The 24,798-nt window shown below is 38.6% G+C and overlaps 1 protein-coding gene across 4 annotated transcripts in view; it reads right to left on the bottom strand.

Moving 5' to 3' along the window:
• Positions 1 to 1,335: 1,335 nt before the first annotated feature.
• Positions 1,336 to 24,798, bottom strand: part of LOC126237019 (ras-like GTP-binding protein RhoL) — a 342,104-nt gene continuing 318,641 nt past the window's right edge. For all 4 annotated transcript variants that reach the window (XM_049946758.1, XM_049946757.1, XM_049946755.1 and 1 more), the window contains 3 exons: positions 17,615 to 17,729; positions 5,804 to 5,921; positions 1,336 to 2,708 (listed from right to left, as the gene is read on the bottom strand). In XM_049946758.1, coding sequence (XP_049802715.1) covers positions 2,506 to 2,708; positions 5,804 to 5,921; positions 17,615 to 17,729 — 436 coding nt within the window. In that variant the 3' untranslated portion in view covers positions 1,336 to 2,505. The remainder of the gene's footprint in view (positions 2,709 to 5,803; positions 5,922 to 17,614; positions 17,730 to 24,798) is intronic.

The following is a 24,798-nucleotide window of genomic DNA, read 5'->3' as shown; positions in this document are numbered from 1 at the left end:
CACAAATTTATTTTTCAGCGTAGTCACCCTTAAGACACACATTTCTCCCATTGTGCAAGGTTTTTCATTCTGTCAGTGAAAAATTCTTTAGACTTTCCTCGAAGCCAAGATTTGACAGTTGCCTCAGCTCATTGTCCAAGGTGTAGTGATAACCCCTTGAGGTCTCTCAAGTGGAGGAAAAATGTAAAAATCGCAAGGCACAAGATCAGGGAATAAGGAGAGTGTGGAATTGGTTCAAACTTCAGGTTTCACAGAGCCTCTTTAGTTGCGCACAAGGTGTGTGGACAAGTGTTGTCATGTTGCAAGATTATTGGCACAACACAACAAACTTGACATCGGAGGTGTTTTAACATCTGTCTGTACTGAAGGGAATTTACCATTGCCTTCGTATCAGATAATCAGTCACACAAACTCTTTGAGCATCCGAAAACAAGCAAAAGAATTTTTTTTGCTGATTGTTGTTGTGAACTACTTTGCTGGAGGAGACGACAGGTTGGTATTCAGTGCCCTGTCTTTCCTCTTCTGGGTCATAATGAAGTACCCATAACTCGGCCCCGTCAGGATATTCAAAAGCAAGTTGTCTCCTTCATCACGGTAGCACTGCAAACATTGCTCGCAGGATTCCAATCGACATTTTGTCATCTGTGAGATGATGTGGTACCCATCATGCATTTTAACATATCGTAATTGTTCAATAACGAGGTTGACACATTCCTTGGATATTTCACAGTGGTTTGTGATATTATCTCAGTGTCATTGAGGTTGCTTTCTACAAGCATCCCTCGTACATTGGGTCTGAATGTATCATTCCACTACTAATCCTTGTGGAAGACGCTGAAGAAACATTTTGTGAAAACTTTTTTAACCTACAGAAGCATGATACTGTTAGGAAGTCTGACATATAAGCACATTGTAATTACCAATTTCCAAACACAAATTTTAGTTATGTGTCAGTCATATTGTTATTGAATATACTGAAGTTTTGCATTGTATAAATTTCTGACACAGTAGATTGGAACCCAATAAGAGCAGACAGGATCTATTTTCACTAGGTACTGCAGATAAAAATTTATAAATACAGGACTAGTAAAGAAGGTTTGGAAAATCCTGGCTGAATAAATAATTTAACGAGTAACAACTGTGTGTGTGTGTGTGTGTGTGTGTGTGTGTGTGTGTGTGTGTGTGTGTGTGTGTAAAGGGGGGGGGGGGCTGTGGTGGCAGCCACAGCAGGTGAGTCTGCTGCTTCGCTGGCTGCCTCAGAGAATTTTTATGCTTCCTTTAATATTTTAGAGACTCATGACAGAAAATAAAGTTATAAGTAATATAAACATTTTATTTACATGGTGGTCTTTACAGAAAGGATTTTAGACATTTACAAGAAAAAACAGCTTTTAAACAACTTTTGACATTAATTACCTTGCTCAATTTCAAATCTGTGGAAATAACATAGGATTCTTCTGAAATTTCATGTACAGAATAGTGATGCATTACTTTTCTGAGTTGTTCCAATGAACAGACTAAGATAACTTTTATATGTTGTCACTATATAAAGTTATGTGGTAGAGCAGCAATGAGTATACCTACCACAATTTCACACAAGTATTACTTTAAAATAATGAAGTAACACAAATCTTATCTCTATTGTAATGTGAATCATATGATATATGGTAAGGCACATTTACATTACTTGTACAAAAAGTTCTTATGAGGAAAAGAGAATCTTAACTTTTTGTTTCTAAAACATTTTTATTAGTTAACTGAAATCAGCTTTTTTCTGACTTTATCATAACAGGTACATATAATTTGCCCAGATTTTAAAACTATTCATACAAAAATACATCTTCCCTTCCACACAGAATACTTGCAGTTCCTTTGGTTTATGACTAGGTATACTCCCTTGTCACATTTCTGTGAAACAGCATATACATAACTTTATAGCAAAAGCACATGAAAATGGCCTATCAAGTTGGTCCATATTCCATACTTTTTACTGAGAACATCTGATGAGTATTGAAGATATATTGTCAATCACAGGACATAAAAAAGTAAATATACTCGAGAAGTATGCTCTCAGATCATAATTTAAGTATCTTCCTCACATAAAATTTTGAAAGTATTGTTTCAGTTAAATAAGTTATGTTTTATATATACAGTGGTAATTTTTATGTCTGTAATTTGTAACACATTAGACTGATAGTTGCATTCCAGCTTGTTCCAAAAAATTATGTAATTTGTCACACAACAGTCGTGTCAATGTGTGGATCTAATTCAAATGTTTAATTAATACATCAGTGAAAACTGGAAAGCATTCTTTCATTTGCAAGCTGGTGAAATAGCACATCAAATATCTGTATTATATATATGACTTCCACTAGTCCATGAGCAGCTCACAGTGAAATGATAGATTCCATTTGATGTGCACTGAGCTGTGTTTTAAATACATAAGTTAATCACAAGCATTCCACTGATACCAAATATTGCTCTTTGTTTTAGTGCATACAGTCACTATAATATTGCACAAATCCTTTTGGAAGGTGGAGGTTTCTTCATTACTGCATGGATTGCCTCAATGAAAACTTCTTCAAGCCCCTCACTGTCTTTCGCTGAACATTCCACGTACCGATAGGCACGGATTCTCTTCTTCATCTGCTTTGCTTCAGTAACTGATATTGTGTTTTCAACTTCATTCCGCAAGTCCATTTTAGTGCCTAAGAAAAACAAAGAGAAAAAAAAACATTTAAAATATTTGCAAATGAACATAAAAATGATGATTTTTAGGTACTAAATTTTATGTATTGTACAATCACATGATCATATATGAGAGTCATTCAATAAGCAATACAACACATTTTTTCCTTTGCTAATTTCAGTTGTAAAAATGCAGAATTTGTTGTGTGACATTTTGGAATATTCCCTCTTCAGCTCTTATAGTTTCATGAAGTTCCAATAATGGCAGTGTTTTATGTAGCCTTCAAAATGGAGTCTCTAATGGGGGGGGGGGGGGTCCAAGCAGAAAGCTATCACTGAGCTTCTTTTGGCAGAAAACCAGATAATGGCGGATACTCATAGGTGCTTGCAGAATGTCTACGGAGATCTGACTGAAAAAAAGCATGGTGAGTCATAGGGTGAAGTGTCTGTCATCATCACAACAAGGCCGCACACATCTGTCCAACCTTACTCTTGCTGGCCAGCTGCACACAGCTGTGATATAGGAACATGTGGTCACTCTCGTTCGAGGTGATCGGCAGATCACAATTAAACACTTTGTTGCTCAACTGGACATCTCCGTTGGTAGTGCTGACATACTTGTCCACCAGTTAGTGTACTCAAATGTACTGTAATGTCTGAATTTGATATGAAAAGATAGGGATTTGAATTTGTAAGGGTTTTAGCATAGTCTGAATGCTGTCTCTGTTATTCTGGCTCTTTCTCTACTGCCACCTTCTCTCTGGTGTTTCAGATGAAAATATCACCTAGATGAACTTTTGCATTCTTTTACTTCTTACCGAGCGAGGTGGCGCAGTGGTTAGCACACTGGACTCGCATTCGGGAGGACGACGGTTCAATCCCGTCTCCGGCCATCCTGATTTAGGTTTTCCGTGATTTCCCTAAATCGCTTCAGGCAAATGCCGGGATGGTTCCTTTGAAAGGGCACGGCCGATTTCCTTCCCCATCCTTCCCTCACCCGAGCTTGCGCTCCGTCTCTAATGACCTCGTTGTCGACGGGACGTTAAACACTAATATCCTCCTCCTTTTACTTCTTGTTTGTGTTCTCTGCTGTTTCTTTTAGCACTTCAGTTTTTTGGTCCCAGTGTCCAGAATTTTTGCAAGAAGAATACTAGATTCTCCATAAAGGTGAGAGATTTAAATTTAAGCTCAGTGTTTTGATAGCCTAACTTCTCCAAGATACCATTAAGCATAATTTTTGCATTCCTGTTTTGATATCAAATCGCTCTGAGGTACTCTGAAGAATTTAACTTATGAGGTGTTCATTAATGTTTGTTGTACAAATGCTCTTGTCTTTTCCTATTTCCCAAACTCTTTCAGCACATTTATAAGAATGTCTCAATCAGTGGAGTTGTAAGAGTCAAAATCAGCTTATTACCTCCTGCTAGCATCTTGGTTTTGATCAAGATCTTAAGGATAAAGATATGTTCTGCACATTACCACCCTCTACTGAATTCTGCTTGGCTTAATCAGTGCTTCTTGGAAAGTTGGATTATCCATCAGAGTTTCACAGTTGATGAGGTGTTTGGAATATGTGGCCAGATGGTCACAATTCATATTACTATATTAAATTCACCTTAAGTACAAACAGTTTAACAATAGTTGTTATTAATGTAGTGTTTAACAGCTGCACTTTATTAATTTGTACTGGGATTTTTTGCATCCCTAAAGGCTCTCCTTCACGACAGAGTGCACATAATATGATGAACGTATTAATTAATTTTGCTACCAAAGTATGAGTTTGTGATGTGTGTCCCTGAACCGTAACCGCCATAGTTTCTTATGATTCAAAAAAATTACCTAAACTCATTGTAGCTAACAAATTCCATAACAAATTATAGGATTGTGTCTGTATTTATGTAAGTGGAAAACAATGAGTACAGGAGCCTCAGCAACAGGAATATAAAAACTGAAAGGAAGAAAGAGCTTGGTGATATTTCTTCAGAAACCATAATGGAAGTAATTGACAGACTAGAGTACAGAAACAGGAAAGTAAAGCAGTGTTTTGTGAATGCAGGAGACAGGGACAATATGATTTAATGCTAATGTTGAAAGTAGTCTTTCCAAAAGGTGCTTCTAACTGTGTTTAAATCACTCTACTGCATGTTACTTTGTATATTACAATGTATGATCCATGTGAAGAAATTCAACTGATTCAAAAACTAGAAAATGCATGAAAGTAAGTTCTACAGGGGTGTGCATCTAATTTTAACTACACAGGGACACATTTGATGGTTGTAAATAATAACAGTGGTGTTCATTTCATACATTGGAAGCAAAGTTACATAATTGTATATACCGTATGTGTGGTAGGGGGGATAAAAACGATGTAATGTTCAACTGAATCAACAGATTTGGTTTTGATTTTTCAAGCTCCGACTTTTACGACAGTGGCGCGTAGAACAGTTAATTAGTGGGTGCTACAGTGTCACGCTGGAAGTGGGGTGTGCTATGGAGGTGCGGAGGGTGGGTGGCAGGAAGGATTTTGACTTACACATGGTGACATAGAGGGAGGAAATGGTAGACACATTCCAAAATGTTGGTGCAGACACAGTGAACAATTAAACTGTATGGCTACAGTGCCGTAGGGAGGAGAGTAGTCAATTTTACTTGTGCCAAAGTATCTCGAAGGAGATAAGTGCAAGCTATGGGATGGCTGCTGGATGCACAGATCAGATTAAAATTGTGCTACTTTTGGCATCACATGTTCTATAGTGAATATTTTTAAGCAAAAACATTTGAAACTCCTGAAGTAACATAGCAAGTGTCACTTAAATATGAAATAAGTTTAGTTAATGGGATCTAAAGAATTCAAGACCAGCAAGGAACCTCGTACCAATCACTGAATTTAATTGCTGTAAAATAATTAGACAAAGGATACTTATTTTCTTGGCAATGAAAGTTAAAATGGTTCATTGCTTCTTGCTCATACCCACTGATTCAATTACGATGCACAGTTTTTATCAGTGGGAATTAACTTTGTACAACTGACACAGATACAGATACAGATTGTGCAGTTATGAGTCTACAAGCCTGCAAAAATAATTTTAATTTATACAGTATAATGATTTCTTACCAACTAAAACTATTGGCACATTAGGGCAATGATGGTGCACCTCAGGATACCACTTTGAGGCAATATTCTCAAAAGAACTTCGACTGTTGATTGAGAAGCAAAGGAGGAAGCAGTCCGTCTGAAAAGGTTAAACAGAAATAAATAAATAACTCATTATGGCAGATGAATTGGCCCATACTGAAAGGGCCTCAGTCCACTTGAGTGACTTTTGAACAAAATGAAAGAAAATGGCAATTTAATTTTCTTAGAACGTCTCTTAAGTTTTAAAAAATATTTATTTTTATAGCAACCAATAAGCTTAATATTATTTTGTAACATTACTTGATTTTAGAATGTTAGTCTAGTGTGGGTGCTGATATAAAAAGTATGGACTGAGGCCCTTTCTGCATCAAAATTATAATTTTAATGCAATTAATTCATTTTTGTGTATATGTCTATCAGAATACACAGAAAAACCACTGAAACCCTGAAGTGGTGGACTACACAGTTAATATGAAAGAAATTGTATGTATCATCAGATATTACCGTTAAATGCAGTCATCACAGAACATGATCAGTAACTCCTTCCAATTTTACATGGTCTTTAAAATTTGTAATTTCCAAACCCATAAACTGTAATCATTAAATTTTGTGGAAAAGCACTAGTCATTTCATTTTCATACACTGGGCAGTCATCAAGTTCATCATAAAATTATTTATACTTTTCAGGTGTGTAATAGCTTTCAACTTGACATATTTTGTTGGGATCACCAAGCTGGTAGGTAGACTGGGTACGGGTCATCATGGTTGAGCCACAGAAGGTATGTTTGATCATACCATTTTTGGCAACACTGCAACCACACAACTTGCACAATAGGTGAAATGCTTGAAGACAAGAAGTCATTTTCTGGTCCTGAGTAGTCCTTCTCCGACTAGCTTCTTTGATAGACATTTTTTTTAAAATAGAAGATTTGTAACAGCAACAATTACAATAACTTGCTTATCTTAATATTTAGCATAACTTACAAGAACAATGTTGAGCTGCAGACAGTACAACAAAGAGACTCATATTATGCAATTTGAAATAAACAATAATAACCTTCTAACACCAGAATAGGCATTAATGGTCATGAATAAAGTACAGTGAGTAAAATTCTTTCATGTGTAGTTGGACAAAATGTTAAAATAGAATCAACACATGGACAAACTAATCATGAAGCTCATTGCAGTGTGTTGTGCCCTTAGAGTCATCTCGAGCTAAAGGCAAGGATGTTGGCATATTCTGCACATTTTCACTCCCTGTGTTAATAAAATTTCTCAGGCTTCCAGCCGCAGCAGGTGGTTAAAATACCAAGAGCTATTGAGTGAGCTCTCCTCAGCCATTGTCAAGTGATAAATAACTGTAGCATCACTGTGGTCTTGCTGTTATATAGCTGCATTGCTGGCTGTGACATCACTGATGCTCTCTCCCTCATCAAAGGTAGTAATGTTCTCCACCCCACCCCCTCCCCCCGCCCCCCCTCCACATCCATCACCCTGCTTCAACCTCACGATGGCCACATTCCAGTCCGTGCTGAGCTGCAAACTGCCATCCTTGTTGATGGTGTTTGCCGATTTTTTTTTTTTTTTATTTCTGCCACTTCTTTTACGATGCTATCCTAAAATCCTTTCGTCCTCATAATGACAAACGTTTTGTCGAATAGAATTCTGTGTCAACTTTCAAAAGTGTGTTTGGCATGGCTGTTTCTTCAGGATAGTGCAGGCATAAGCATGAGAGTTGCTTATGCCTTCACTATCCTGAAATATCAGCCATGGCAGAATACACTATATAAAACCAACACCAAATCCTTTTCAGTGAAACATCTGTCATTACGAGGACAAAGGGATTTTGGGACAGCGTCATAAAAGACGCAGTGGAAATAAAAACACCATCAGCAGGGACGGTGGTTTGCAGCTCAGCACAGCATGGGACGTGGCCATTGTGGGGGGGGGGGGGGGGGGGGGATTACCACATTTACCACAGCCAGCAACGCAGCTATATAACAGTAAGACCACAGTGATGCTACAGTTATTTACCACTTGACAATGGCTGAGGAGAGCTCTGTCGAAAGCTCGTGGGATTTTTAACCACCTGGCGCACAGCTGGTAGCCGAAGAAGATTTTATTAATTCTTATCACTGCGAGACCATGCATTCATACACAGATGTTTGTTCAGCACAAGCTAGCATAGGTAATTATACATCTTGTAGAAGGCTTTTTAAGGATCTTGGATTTCTTACACTCTTCCCAACACATTTAATGCTTAATAGTTTTTGTTGTTGATAATAAAAATCAGTCTCAACTAAAATGTGATATACACAGTCACAATACAAGACATAAAAATCATTTTCATGTATGTTTTGCTTCCTTATCCTGGGTTGAGAATGGAATTATGTTCTCTGGTGAGATGTTCAAGCAAGCTCCCATCTAACATAAACGGAAAAAAAATTGTGAATCTCTGTCACTTCAAAAGAAATTTGAGAACTTAGTTCGTAGGAAGAGTGGTCAACGAGATATCTGAATAGCTAGAGCCAGGGATTTAAAATTTTTGTTAGCTACATGTCAAGTAACAGTGTTTGTTGTTGATGGGAATACAAATATGCTGCTGAAATGAGGGTTTGTTCAGTTTTTAAAATAAATGACATGTTGCTCTTTGCAACACAAACTGTTTGTATACAATATTCAGCACTCTCCTCCAATATTCATATTTGATTCAATAATAAAAGTATTCATCCTTGATAACATCTTCGCTGGTAAACCATTAGTAAAAATGTCTGCTGCCTGATCTCATGGTGAAATGTACTTCTACCTTGACCTTTTTCTCACTAACTAATTTAAGGTGGGCTTCGGGAGGTGAATCCTGTGCTGTTGGAGCACACTTTTCATTATGTGGTTTGGTTACTCTTCACAAAATTTTCAAATATTTGGATTTGAAGGCCACTTCACTTAGCACAACAGCAAACCCTTCTTGTAATTGTTTTGATACTGTGAACCATTTCATCGTGTCCCATTTATCAATCCATTACCCACATAAAAGGAAAGGGTTACATTTTCATTAAAATACACACATGGTTCAGCACTGCTCTCCTCTGAAGGTGTTTTCTTTAGATGTTCTTTCAAACACTCAACATTTGTCTGTTTGTGTCAACCCATACATGTTTAGAAGCAATCTACACACATTACCTGTATCATCAACTTAATATTGTGGCTGATGTAGGTAAATTTCTTCCTGCAACATACTATTCAGGAATGCCATTTTAACATCAAATTGTTTAATGTTCCAATTTCATTGAACAGCAACATGCAAAGAGGTTCTTATTGTTTCAGATCTATCCACAGGTCTAAATGGTTCAGAGAAATCAATTCCGGGCCCCTGACTAAATCTTTCTGCAACTAATCTTGCCTTTTAGCAGACATTATCATTGTTATTATTCAATTCCCATCGCTTACCAGTAGCTACCCTTCCAACCAGTAAATCAACAGTTTCCAAGTACAAAACTTTTGATGTGAATGCATTTCTTCTTCCATTGCAACTTCCCAATTTTCTACATCTGAAGACTTCACTGCTTCATCATAGTCTTCGGTAATTTCCCTCAGCATCATCACCCTTAGTTGCTCAGGTTCATTATGGTAGCACACAGACCTTCTAATTGTTTCTCTGTTCCTCAAAACTTGGTGTCCATCAATATTTTCAGCTCCACTTAGAGATGTCATTTTCATCTTAAAACACTTCACCATCATGATCCAGTCCTATAATACAGGGTGAGCTCAAAGTCTTGCCCTGATTATAACAATTTATTACAGAATAACTTTTTTTTAAGACCACTTACATTAGTAACCCTCAACGTGTGCTCACTTGGTGGCTCGGAGAATGTCAAGGCAGTATTCCAGTTCCCGCCAGGTGTTTCATAATGTGTTTTGTCACAGTACCCACAGCAGCTTGTATCCTAGCCTTCAGTTTGTCGACATCAGCAACTGGTGTGACGAAGACTCTGTCCTTGATATAGCCCCAGAAAAAAAAGGTCAAGGGGCGTAATGTCTGGAGAGCAGGGTGACCAGGGTGTTGGACTGTTCCTTCCAATCCACTGATTCGGAAATGTTTCATCCAGGAATTCATGCACTATCAAAGCCCAGTGGGGGGTGGGGGGTGCTCCATCTTGCTGGAACACCAGTTGCTGACATCGACGAACTAAAGGCTAGACTTTGTATTCATCCCGTATTTTCTTCTAACGTTCATCATCATTCAAATTAGACAGTATCGCATATGTAAAATCACCCATAGTCGAGGTGTCAACTAACTTTATAAAAACACTTTTCAGCAGTTGTTTTAACATTTCATTCTTGTATCTTATGTCTCAGCTGACAACAGCTGAATGAATGCCTGTCTGGAAGGTATATATGATAGCTATGGGCTTCTTGTCCAGCTATATAACTTTTCTAAAATGTGGCATCAAACTACTTCTGTTTATGTGTTGCAATGCAAATGAAACATTGTGCTCTAGAGAATTTCAAACCATCAGACTGAATTTTCTTTCTCAAAAATAATTCAGTTTGTGTTTTCTTTTAACCCTTCTTGGCCTAGTTTGGTTAAGAGCATAAGTCACAGGCAAGTACAACTTCACCCCACAATGCTTTTGGAGTGCACCTTGCTATCCGAAGCCACAGATGTACCATCTCACAGATAATTCTGTTCTCACATTTAGTAACTTCATTTTGCTGTGGTGTTTACAGCACAGTCAGAGTATGTTTGAACCAATAGACTCAGCATATCTTTTACATTACAGTTATTAAACACCATGCCACATTGTTTTCACCATCTACATAAATATTCCTAACTTCTTTCTAACCTTATCTTTTGCCATAAGAGATGTATCACTCTGGAACCAGATAAATCATCCTTAAAACCAAGAAAATATCAATAGCCATCTAAATCCTTTCTTCCATTGGAGCATAGACATTGGCGAAGACTAACTCTTGTGGGCTACTTGATTTATAGACTCGTTTACCAAAAACTAGCTGTTGTATTTCACCTACCATACAATCTTCGTCAAATTTGCTTTGAGTTTTACATTGATACTATGTGCTGTCAGGAATGATTGTACGTGGCATTTACTCTGATGCCCAAATCTTTCTAGAGATATTTGAAGAGTATCAACAGCTTCTTTTGCAACAAAAGACTTTTCTTGCTAAATTCTGAATCCATTTCACTGCCAAACAGTGAAGTTCATTCTTGCTTTCAGATAGAGGAACAGCAATTGGTATGTTGTTTCTGTGAAACAACCATATTTTACCACTGTGTTTGGTGCTTTAATCAATGCCTTTTTCTCCAGCCTTTCTAACAGAAAATAGGTTAGAAGGTGCAGTGAAGTGAAAATGAAACAAATGGTAAAAAGTTTATTATTTCAAAAGTAATCATCATAACTGCATGAGTGCTTTCCAGCGAAACTTCTGCAGCACAACTGAAACAAACTTGGCAACATGGGCGTCCATCAGAGTATGCTGCAGGAGTTTCTGTGGGAAACCCTTACACATTCTCCATAAAGTCCCGATCTCTTCTTATGTGATTTAAATATATTTGGAGCCCTGAAGGAAGACATTAATGGCTGTCGATTTGCTTTGGATGAAGAATTGCATGTCTGGGTACTATCATGGTTCTGTATGCAACCACAAACATTATTCCATGAAGGTTCTGACCATCTTGTCTCACAGTGGAATAAATGTATTAACAGTTAGGGTGATTACTCTTGGATAATAATGGTTTACTTTTTTTCCATTTGTCTCATTTTTGACTGTCTCCTGTACAAGCACCATCTGGGATGTACCACACTCCTTCAAAATATCATCTTGTCCAACTTTTTCCATCAAAAGTTTCATAATCTGTATGACCATTTCCCGATATTTTTATGTGCACATTATTCTTAGCATTGTCTACTTTCTTTGCTGTATCAAAAGGATTGTACAAAACATACCAATCTCGACTGTTCATTTCATAATGTGTAGCATCATTATCAACATATTATTCGTCACACACTGATGTATCTACATTTGCAGGTAATTCAGACATCTTGGACATCATCTTTCTTGGACTTACTTGTGGTGGTATTTTGACAGCTGATAACATTGCAGAACCACCACAAGCTAAGACAGTTCCTGGGTAGGTGACCTTAACGTTTGCAAAACAGATGAAGTGCATCTTAAATGCAGTCTTTTGAAAAGTGTCCATATTTACCGCAGAAAAAACACTTTTTCTCATCTCATGTACTTGAATTTTGCTCTTTCTGCAAAAAAACAATTTTATTTTTTCCCCATTGCTATATTTAAATACTTCCCTTCTATTTGGAAAACATTGCAGTTGCTACATTTGTTTCATCTCTTCCTTTTATTCACAATTCATAATCCAGACACCTTTTCTGCAATTTATGCCATGTTTTGTCTTAAGGAAAACCAGGTTTACCTATTGGTTTATTGAGTTTAGCCATCTTTATAGGAACTTCATCAGATTTTGGAAAATGACCTTGCATACCACATGGCCATTCCCATTCCATATTCAAGTTCAAATAAAGATGGCTAAACTCGATGAACCAATGGGTAAACCTGGAGGTTGTGTTGCAATACCACTGACCACATCATTAACTGTGTCACATTCCAAAATAATGTTCATGAGAATTTGCCTCATTGTCCAGCTCTATTCACCACTTAATTTTTTAATTTGTTTTATTTTATTTATTTTTATTTTTTCTCTCTCATGATTTTCTTCGTAGCCAGTCATGTCAATTGGAGTCGTTTTCCTCTTCTGTATTGTCTTTTAAATTCGCAAAGATGTTGAATGAGTTACAGGACCCAGCATTTATAGATATAAAAATATTTTCTTTGAAAAATACGATTGACATCTGAAGAATACCTACATCCATATCTATGTCCATACTCTGCAAACCACTGTGAGGTGCATGGCAGAGGGCACATCCTACTGTACCAGTTATTAGGCTTCTTCCTGTTCCATTCACATATGGAGCATGGGAAGAATGATTGTTTGAATGCGTCTGCACATGCAATAATTATTCTAATGTTATTGGTTGGTTGGTTGTTTCGGGGAAGGAGACCAGACAGCGAGGTCATCGGTCTCATCGGATTAGGGAAGGACGGGGAAGGACGTCGGCCGTGCCCTTTGAAAGGAACCATCCCGGCATTTGCCTGGAGCGATTTAGGGAAATCACAGAAAACCTAAATCAGGATGGCTGGACGCGGGATTGAACCGTCGTCCTCCCGAATGCGAGTCCAGTGTCTAACCACTGCGCCACCTCGCTCGCCTTTCTAATGTTTTTCTCACAATCTCTATGTGAGCAGTATGTAGGGGGTTGTGGTATATTCCTAGAGTTATTATTAAAAGCTTGAAACTTGATCAACAGACTTTCTCAGGATAGTTTATGTCTGTCTTCAAGATTACACAAACCTGTGACAATTCATGCTGCCCTTCTCTGTTAGTCCTATCTGGTATGGGTTCCACATGTATGAGCATTATTCTAGAACCATTCTCATGAGAGATTTGTAAGCGATCTTCTTTGTAGATTGATTGCACTTCCCCAATGTTTTACCAACAAACCAACATCTACCGCCTGCTTTATCCAGAAATGAACATTTGTGATCATTCCATTTCATACCCCTACAAAGTGTTACAGCCAGGCATTTGTATGAGTTGGCTGATTACAACAGAGACTCATTGATATTATAGTCATAGGCTACTATGTTATTTCATTTTTTGAAGTGCAAAAGTTTACATTTCTGAACATTTAGAGGAAGTTGCCAAAATCTGCACCACTTCTAAATCAGACCAAGCTCTGACTGAATATTTATGCAATTTCTTTCAGATAGTACTTCATTATAGGCAACTGCATCATCTGCAAAAGGCCTGATTTTACTATTAATATTGTCTGCAAGGTAATTATTATAAAACATGAACAGCAAGGGTCCCAACACACGTCCCTAAGGCACACCCAAAGTTACTTCTGTATCTGAAAATGATGCTCTGTCCAAGATAACATGTTGCATCCTTCGTACCAAAAGGTTTTCAATGCAGTCACACATTTCAGCTGATGCCCCCTATGATGGAACTTTTGACAACAAGCATAGGTGCAGTACTGAGTCAAACGCTTTCTGGACTACCTTGGTCTAGAGTATTCAGTACATATGTGAGAAAAGTATGAGCAGAGTTTCACATGATCTATGTGTCGGGAATCCATGTTGGTTGGCTTGGAGATGCTCATTCATTTCAAAATACGTCTATGTTTGAATTCTAAATACCGGGTGATAAAAAAGTCAGTATAAATTTGAAAACTGAATAAATAACGGAATAATGTAGATAGAGAGGTATAAATTAACACACATGCTTGGAATGACATGGGGTTTTACTAGAACCAAAAAAAAAATACAAAAGCTCAAATAATGTCCGACAGATGGCGCTTCATCTGATCAGAATAGCAATAATTAGCATAACAGAGTAAGACAAAGCAAAGATGGTGTTCTTTACACGAAATGCTCAATATGTCCACCATCATTCCTCAACAATAGCTGTAGTTGAGGAATAATGTTGTGAACAGCACCGTAAAGCATGTCCGGAGTTATGGTGAGGCATTGGCGTCGGATGTTGTCTTTCAGCATCCCTAGAGATGTCGGTCGATCACAATACACTTGCGACTTCAGGTAACCCCAAAGCCAATAATCGCACGGACTGAGGTCTGGGGACCTGGGAGGCCAAGCATGACGAAAGTGGCGGCTGATCACATGATCATCACCAAATGACGCGCGCAAGAGATCTTCCACGCGTCTATCAATACTTTGTTTTTTTTTTTTTTTTTTTTTTTTTTTTGTTCTAATAAAACCCCATGTCATTCTAAGCATGTGTGTCGATTTTTACCTCTCTATCTACATTATTCCATGGTTTATTAAGTTTTCAAATTTATACTGACTTTTTGATCACCTGGTATGTTATAAGATTCTACAAATTGGAAGGTAGTTTTGTGGATCACTTCTACTACCCTTCTTGTACATGGTGACTTTTTTCCACAAACTGGACACAGTTGTCTGTTGAAGGGATCTATGATAGATTATCGTTATAAGAGGGGATAACTTTGCCGCAAATGCAGTGTAGAATCTTAATGGGATTCCACTGGGCACAGGAATTGTGTTCAAACGATTTCAGCCATTTCTCAACACCACTGACACTAGTACGTCTTCATTCATCTTTTCAGTGGTACAAGGATTAAACTGGAGCAAATCTCCTGTGTTTTCTTTCTAAAAGAACATTTAAAAACACAGTTGAGCATTTCAACTGTTGCATTGCTTCCTTAAATTTCAGTTCCCGTCTCATTCACTAGGAACTGGACATGAACTGTGGTGCCACTAACAGCCTTTACGTATGACCAGAATTTCATTGGGTTCTGTGAAAGATCACTTGGCAATGTTCTCAAACATGTTTCATTCAGCATGTCTCTGTCTATAGCCTTTTTTTTTTTTTTTTTTTTTTTTTTTTTTTTTTTTTTTTTTTAGACCTATTACACAGTAATCTCTGTTTCTTTAGAAGTTTCTTTACAGTGACTGAATACAATGGAGGTTCCCTCCCATTATAAACTGTTCTACTGAGTACATATCTATCCAGTGCATGGTCAACTATTCCTTTAAACTTGAGCCACAGCCCCTTCTACATGCTCCTGCCCTTTCGGAAAGTTTCAGGTTCCTCATGGAGATATGACACTACTGATTTTTTTTATCTAGTTTACTGAACATATATATCTTTGTGCTTGTTTTAATTGTCCTTTGTGCTTTGGTAATCATTGTTGCCATGACCATATCATGGTCACTGATATCAGTTTTGATGTGGACATCCTCAAGGAGGTCAGGTCTGTCTGTTGTCATCAGAGCCAATATATTTCCATCATGAATTGAGTTCCCAACTATGTATTCTAGGTAGTTTTCAGAGAAGGCATTTGATAAAGTTTCACAGGATCTCTTATCATGCCACCACTACCTTTGTAATCAAGTAAATATTAAGCTACTAACAAAGATCTAATTCATTTAATTAAATTTAAACACCATAAGTGTGAATACCATTATGCAGTGTATTGACAGTTTATTGATAATACAGTTTGAAGTTTCTATGATATCTTTGTCACATATTAATGTATATCTTGACTCATTTCACATCCCTGAAAGTTCTCCTCTTGATTGCGTCTATGGAACACAATAAATTTATGAATGAAAATAAGTGATTCCATGCTGCTTTAACTCTATGGCAGAGTTCGACAGTTGCAGTGGCTAATGCATGAAGGTATGCTACTTTCTTATCAATATGTGCCAGAAGTTTTGACTGGTTGAGAGAACAGTTGAATCATTCTGTATCGTGGTGGGACAGGACAGAACAACTGACATGCGGTCTTGTGGTATCTTGTTGAGAGTTAACTTCATGGAGATCTCAAAGATAGGGCACAGCCAGAGGCCTCAAGCATCAGAAAAGTAAGAGCTTCTGTCCATATTACTGCCTGTGTATGAACCAAAGGTGATTGTCATGTACCCACTGTATTGTTATGCTGGTCACAAAACCAAGCTTCATCTGAAAAGACAACATGGTGCCACTCCTGTGTCCAATGTTGTCAATGGCTACATCACTGTTGGCACACCTGTATCTGATGCTGTGTCAAGAAAAGCCACAACAGCAGTTGCCATGCTGACAGCCTGCATTGCTCCAGCCATCATCACATTGTGTACGTGGCCACTTGTGTTGCAGCAAATGAGCTGCATTCCTGTCTCAAAATACATGTTGTATCTGTACAATCCTGCTAGTCTGAGTGAACAACGTGACTGCCTTCCCAGGTGCTAGTTGCAAGGCACCACTGAGATCCTCCATGACATGGAGTATCAGTTTTGTATGTGCGTGGCAGACATGGGATCTTGAGCCATGCAGGCTGCAATAGTGCAGAGCATTACACTCCTGTCTTGATAAGCTCTGATCCTGCCACTGTCAAATCTCAACAGATGCAGGTAAACATTTCTCCTTCATTCACAGGATGTAACATGATCTCACAAACAACCAACATTCAAATACAACTGCCAATGAGAAACTTGCTGTGTAATCTTTCCTTGTGTATTGAATGTGGATGTCATTTCTCATACCTACTCAGTGTGATTGTGCTGAAATGTTAATCATTTGTATAAACAACCATGTTGCACACTTCATGCCAATCTGACATTTGTTACAAGCTGCCTTCATGATGTTAAATAGCCAATAGTATAAATTACTTTACTCTGTACCCTCATTTGCTCACCACAAACTTTTCTGTCCATGAAAGGAATGCCTCACTCCATTACAAAACACTTTCTGTGACTATATACCTATAGTTTGAGGTATTAGTTCCTCAGGCATTACTCCTCAAATTCTGCTTCTTGCCGCTTCTTTTTCAGGTAAGTATATGAATCACAATGCAAAAAATACCCTTTCTTGGTGACACAATTCCATTTGGTGATTGAGAATTTTTGTCCATTGTTCCTAATATTTCAGGTGTTCAAGATTTCTGTTTTCATTAGTGTGATTGTTCTGTAAACATTAAAAAGATTATCAGTTTCAAACTGCATGAAATAAATAGTGACTGACTATACATTTACTCCTTGCCATATTATGGAGGCAGTTGCTGATTTACTGGAAACAGATGCACTGTTACTAGTAACATTTGGAAGCTGGTAGCCCATTCAAACTTTTAACTAGTGCTTCAATCCCAAATCTCATATTAATAACAGAGTACTTACATTTGGATAAGACAGGGGTCTAAGTCTTTCATAGTCTTCCTGTCCAGCTGTGTCCCATAATGTCATGTTGAATTCTTGTCCATCAACGGTTATGTTGTCTGCATAATTATCAAACCTGTAAAATTGAAGTTATCTCGTCTGAAACAATTCTTGTACCATTTTATATTCACAATATGAGATTTAACTAGTGTACATGATATCCTTGAATTAAGGCACAAAAATTGCCATACATAATTAATATAACTGGATAGCTAAAAGAAACTACTCACCAAGTGCAGCAGGATAAAAAACACACAAAACATTTAAAAATATGTGCAAGCTTTGAGTGCTTGTGGCTCCTCCTTTTTGGCAGAAGGGTTGAATGGGAAGAAATAGGGGTGAACAAAAACGATTAGCAAGGTTTAAGAAACGTGAGTTGTGGGAAAGTTGCCCAGAACCCCGTGTCAGGGGAGACCTACTAGAAGGGGCGAGAAGGAAAGACTGATTGTTACAGACTGCATCCATCAAGATTTGAAAACTTAAAAACTTAAAGGTGGAAAGAAGGATAATAAATAAAGCAGAGATCACTGACAAAACATCATGCAAGAGTTAGTAAGACTGAAAGTGAAGTCCATTATATGTGGTAGGAGTGGAAGGGTGGAGGGAGGGGGGAGACAGGGTAGATAGTTTCTGAGAAGAAATGCTGAGACCAATAAATTTAAAAAAAGTTAATGTAAATTAAGGCTAGGTTGGTGGCAAGAATCAGGAACATGTAACAACAGTTCCCACCTGCAGAATTCTGGGAAACTGGTGTCCGGGGGAAGAATCCAGATGTTACATGTGGCACTGAGGTCACAACTACCATGTGCTGCCCTGCCAGTATACTTTGTCTATGCCCATTCCTCCTAGCTGATAACTTGGTGGTAGTCATACCAATGTGGAAGGCCGAACAGTGTTTGCATAACAGCTGGTACATGACATGTTGTTTCACAGGTGGCTGTCCCTTTGATAGTATATGTTCTGCCAGTTAAAGAGCTGGTACAGGTGTTGGTAGGAGGGTGTGCAGGGCAAGTCTTACAGTGGAAGTGGTCACAGGGGTAGGAGCCAAACCAAGGTGAAACCATGTCCGGACATCATGGGGTTGGGTGGTCCCCTCGTTATAGATATTGGACATCGTCGGCTGGCCAGACTGGTAAAACTGGCAGGCAGCAAACTGCGGTGGAACTAACATCAGATTGCATGCTGGGCAGAGTACAAGTGTGTCTGAACATGCTGTGCACTGAAAACTACAAATGACGGGCCTCCACAACTAACAATCATTCATGTGCCAATGTTAACACCATCACATCAGCACCTATGACTGAAATGGGCACATGACCATCGGCACTGGACATTGGTGCAGTAGCAGCATGCTGCATGGTCTGACGAATCCTGATACCTTCTTTACCATGTCGATGGAAGGTCTTCCGGGAAAACAGCTCCTCAAAACCTGTACTGCGGGATGGAGACAAGGTACCAGGAGAACAGCTCCTCAACACCTGTACTGCGGGACAGAGACAAGTTGGTGGCGACTCCAGTATGCTCTGGGGAACATTCATGTGGGCATCCACAGGTTCAGTGGAGCTCATACAGAGCACCATGACAGCCAAGGAGGAGTACTGTACACTGGTTGCAGGCCATGTACACCCCTTCATGGCGATCATGTTTCCCTACAGCAGTGGCATTCTTCAACAAGATAATGTTCCATGTCACAAGGCAAGGAGTGTGATTGAGTGATTTGAGAAACACAGTGGTGAGTTCCAATTGATATGCTGGCCCCATAATTCGCCAGATTTGAACTCGATTTGACACGTCTGGGATGTGATTGAACGTGGCATCAGAGCTCATTGTCCCCTCCCCAGAATTTACAGGAATTAGGTGACCTGTGTGTGCAGATGTGGTGCCATTTCCCTCCAGCAACCTACTAAGGCCTCACTGCTTCCATGCCAGAATGTGTCGCAGCTGTTATCTGTGCCAAAGATGGATGTACTGGCTAGGAGGTAGGTGATCATAATGTTCTGGCTGATCAGTGTAAGTACTGTTGTTTGTTAGTAGGTTTAATATGGACAAAAGTGTGTAGCTGACCATTGGTGAGGATGACGTCAACATCAAGGAAAGTGGCCTAGGATTCGGAATAGGACTGTGTAAAATTTAAGTGGGGGAAGGTATTAAGAGAATCCAAAAATTTTAGCAGGTTGGGCTCACCATGAATCCATGTGGCAGAGATGATATCATAGTATCTAATGTAAACCAGGGGTTAAAGACTTGTGGATCCCATGAAAGCCCCTCCAAGTGACCCATGAAAATATTGGCATAGGAAGGAGCCATCCTGGTTCCCGTGGACGTGCCCCTGATCTCTTTGTATGTCTGCCCCTCCAAGGTAAAGTAGTTGTTTGCAAGTGTAAAGGTAATTAAGGTGAGCAGGAAGAAAGTTGTAGGTTTGGAATCAGGTAGGTGCAGGGGATGATGATATAGAGGAAGGTGAAAAGCATGGTATTTGACAGAAGTGGGACAGGCATAGTTTTCAGATGGTCTATGAAATGTTTGGTGTCTTTAATGTAGGAGGAGAGTCTTTGCACTATAGGTTGCAAGTGTGGGTCAACTAAGGCATATATACATTCGGTGGGAGCTTTGAAGCCAGCAGCGATCACACAGCCAGGGTGATGGGTTTGTGGATCTTAGGAAGAAAGTAAAAGGTGGGAGTGTGTGGTATGGTTGGGTCAAGAAATTCTGTAGACAGAGGTTTAGTCCCTATGAAGGGTCTGAGATAATAAGGAGGGACTGTAGTTCAGTTTGTATCATAGGGGTGGGGCCTTGATGGCAGAAGCTGTGCAGAGAGGTCAAGGCAACTGGCATAGACCCTCATTTACATACTGTGTCAAGTACCATAGTGGTAGATCCCTTGTTCGCTAGGAGGTTGATGATGGAGTAGTTAGTTTTTAGGAAGCAAAGAGTCTGGATTTTTCCAGAGGACGGGTTAGAGTCATGTTGTGGGGAGCTGAGAAATGGCTGGGATGCAATGCTGGATGTCAGGGATTCTTGTAAGGGATGATTTTGAGGAAATTCTTGGAAGGCTTGTAAGGGGTGAATTTGAGGAAGTGTTGGTGGATCAGGATGGGATCATAGTTGAACTGTTGAAGACAGGGTTCAATGTCATGTTCTCTGTTGGGGAGGTTTTTGGATTGGGTTGCAAAGTTATATCTCCATTTGACATTATGTATGAAGGAAAGTAGGCCCTTCATTAAAGCAGCATGATTAAATGCAGGTTTAGGGCTGAAGGTGTCATCTGGTTCCTTCCCCCAGACACCAGTTTGTTGTAACTCTACGGATAGGAACTGGAGTTACAGTATGTCCTTGGTTCTTGCCATCCACAAGGCCTTAATTTACATTAATTATTTTCTTTAATTTTCTCATTCTCAGCATTTCCCCTCAGTAACTATTCCTTCCTTCATTCCCTTTTAGTTTTCTATATCTTTATTTTCTGAGCAGTCTATTTCCTCCCCCACCTCTACCACATATAATGCACTTAGCTTTCAGCAGGATGTTTTGTAAGTAATCTCAGTCTTGCTTTTTAACCTATCTTCCACCTTTAAGTTCTCAGGTTTTAAAATCTCGATCCATGCAGACCCCCAATAACTTCCCTTCTCATCCTGTCTGGTAAGTCACTCCTGATCCGTGATTCCAGATGATGTTTCCAAACTTTCCCCATTTCTTAAACCTTTACGGTCCTTTCCTTCATCCCTCTTTCTTCCCCTTCAACCTTTTTGCCAGAATGAGGAGCCAAAAGCTGCAAAAGCTTGCTCATTTCTTTAATCATTATATGTGTTTTCTGCCACTGCTTCATGGGTAGATTTGTTACCTCTATCCAATTATATAATATGTTCAAAAACTCTTCATACATGATTAATAAGTGATAAATAAGTTGTGATACCTTAAAACAGTTATATTGTCCTCTGAAATTAATTATAACATTTTCTACCCTTAATAATGCTATAGATATACTCTTAACAATGCTTTTTATACTCCCTTTGTTGGGAAAGTTCCAGGACAGCCCTTTAAAAAAAAAAAAATAGAAGATTTTATTTGCAAGTAATGATCCTAGTTCGTATCAAAGTAGTCTTGGCTATCTATGCAACAGTTGCCAATGTTTCTAGAGGTCTTGGAAGCAAGCAGGGAAATTTCAACTGTGATGCTTCCAAGCTCATTTGTCACAGCCTGCTGAATGTCTGCAATATCTTGATGAAGCTTTCCTTTCAGTCGGAAGGCAAGAGGTCTGGCAAATGTAGCAGATGTGGGATGTCGGGCTGATATTTGGTAACAGATAAAGCATTATGGCATCTTGCATTGTCATGCTGTAAGAACCAGTCCTGAAAATGTCAAAAATCATGGCGGCGACTCTGATTGCTTGTCACAAACATTTTTTTGGGTTTGATGTAAAGAATTTGATTCACTGTTTGACCCGGAGGAACATATCATGGTGAACCAATCCTTTACTATCAAATGCCATGAACAACATTATCTTTGTTCTCAAAGGTTGTTGTTTAACCTTTTTTTTTAGGCTGGTGATCCAGGACTCCGCAATTCAGCCCTTTGATGCATCGTGTGAGGGTGATACTGGTAGCACCTACTGTCATCCCCAGCAGTTATCTTTGACAGAAATGTGGGATCATATCTGGCTCTATCCAGTAGTTCAGCAGAAATTCTTCGTATTTCCTCTTTCTGTTCATACGTTAGTGAGTGAGGGACGAGTTTTACATTAAGTTTCTGTTCCTCTAAATCTTCATGTAAAGTCTTATGACACATCATGATTCAAATTATGTTCCTCCGATTGGCATCATGATATTCTTGCAATACCTGCCTTACATGCTCCATGTTTTATCGGCATGTGATGTAGACGGGCGACCAACTCTGGGATCATCTTTCACTGAATTTCTGTCTTCACTGAACCTTTTGTGGCACTCAAAAACATGACTTCTTGAAAGTGCCCCACTTGCACGTGTTTGCTTAATCATTGTTTCCATTTCACTAGAGATTTGCTCACAGTCAGCATCCATTGTGTCACTGTAACTAATGCACCAACAATGCTAAGCACAGCCCCACCATCTAGTGAGTTTGGGCAGAAACATGGCCTAGATCATTTCAAGGATGTACACATACCAGGTAACATAAAATCATCATTTGTTCCTTTTCAGTATTGAAAACTCAAATATAAAAAACCTACCATGGAACTTTTCTGACAAAGGGGGTATACGATGGTATTGTGAGTATTCTTGTGGTGATAATTTTGCCAACCCTCACTTAATCAGTCACGATCATGACAAATATATAAAGTTTTCTGTTAGAATGAAGTGACTTGCAACAAGCAATAAAAAAAATTACTGAACTTCCTTACAGGCAGCTATGACAGTAGTGACTCTAGATCTACACCCATACTCTGCAAACTTTTGTGAAACACATGGTACTACATTGCACCACATATTAAAGTTTCATCCCATTTCGTTTATGTATGCAGCATGGGAAGAATGACTGCGTAAATGTCTCGGTGTGAACTGTAATTAGCCCAATCTTGTCATCGAGATCCCTACGAGAGTGACACATAGTGGGACTGTAGCAGTATATTTACGGATTCCTACATCAATACTCATTCGTGAAAGCTTGTAAGAAGTCTTTCATCATATAGTTGGGACCACTCATCAAGTGTCCGCCAGTACAGGCTTTTCGGCATTGCTGCAGTGCTATCAAGTGAGTAAACAAACCTGTGAGCATTTGTCCTTCTTTATATGCATTCCACATCCTCTGTTAGTCCTATATGGTATGGGTTCCACACCCATCAAAAATATTGTATTATGTTTCACAGAAGCATTTTGTAGTCAATCTCTGGTAGATGAACTGCATTTTCCCAATGTCTTGCCAGTAAGCCAGAGTCTGCATTGCTCTACCTATGATTGAGCCTATGTGATCATTCTATTTCATACTCCACAAGTAGTTACACTTACGCATTTCTACAAGCTGGCTGAATCCAGAGATGACTCATTGACATCTTGTTCACAGGATACTACATGTTCTTGTTACATTTCTGAATATTTAAAGCAAGCTGCCAGTCATTACACAACTTTGAAGTCTTATCAAGATCCAACTGAATATTTGATGCAGATTTTGCAGACAGAACTTCATTAAAGGATGCAACGCGCACAAAAATCTCAGGTTACTATTACTATAGTTTGCTAGGTCATTAATATACAATTTAAAATTTTGTATTTTTGGATCCACAACCTCAAGGTGTTTTGAGAATGAAAACATGGCCCAAGTGCGCTGTATTCTTTTTATTTTCCATGTGATTGGCCAGTTTAACCATGGATCATTTTCAAGAACATATCTTAAGCTTGCAGTTTATCTCACATTCTGATACGTCACTGTTGCATCTAAAAGATATACACAGTATTTTTGTGTGTTATGTAGCACAAAAACAATACAGTAGTTTATGTGATTATGTCCATTAGTTGACACAGTGATTTAACAAAGTGATTTAATAAAGCTGGAAGATATGTGTTTGAAAATATTGCACTGTTGAAACTGGCCAATTGCACAGACAATAAAAAGAGTACAGATTACTTGGACCATGTTTTTATTCAGCTGAAATTGGCCAAATGCATTGAAAATAAAAATAATACAGCCTGCTTGAACCATGTTTTCATTCCAAATTAATATACAGCATGAAAAATATGTTCAAACACACTTCCTTGGGCAATGCCTGAAATACTTCCACAATGTTCAGTGTCTCCAACCAACATAGCACACTGAGTTCTCCAACCTAAAAATCCTCTAACTAATCACATATTTTGTTTGATACCGATATATTTGTACAATAGTTAATAAGCGTTAGTGTGGTGCCGAGTCAAATGCTTTTTGAAAGTCAAGAAATACTGTGTCCACCTGATTTCCTCGATCTGTAGCTTTATGGATGTCACATGAGAAGAATGTACATAGGATGGTTTTTCATGACTACTGTTTTCAGACTCTAAACTGACTGGCATGGAGGATGTCATTCTGTTTTGAGATAGAGCTCAGAGTATGTTGTAAGATTCTACAACAGATGAATATCAAATATAGACACATGCAGCACATTCTTCCTTCCTACTACTGGGAACAATTTTGATGTTTGAGGG

Source organism: Schistocerca nitens, chromosome 2 (assembly GCF_023898315.1).
Source record: "Schistocerca nitens isolate TAMUIC-IGC-003100 chromosome 2, iqSchNite1.1, whole genome shotgun sequence".
Lineage (NCBI taxonomy): Eukaryota > Metazoa > Arthropoda > Insecta > Orthoptera > Acrididae > Schistocerca > Schistocerca nitens.
This window is presented reverse-complemented; position numbering and strand designations above follow the sequence as displayed.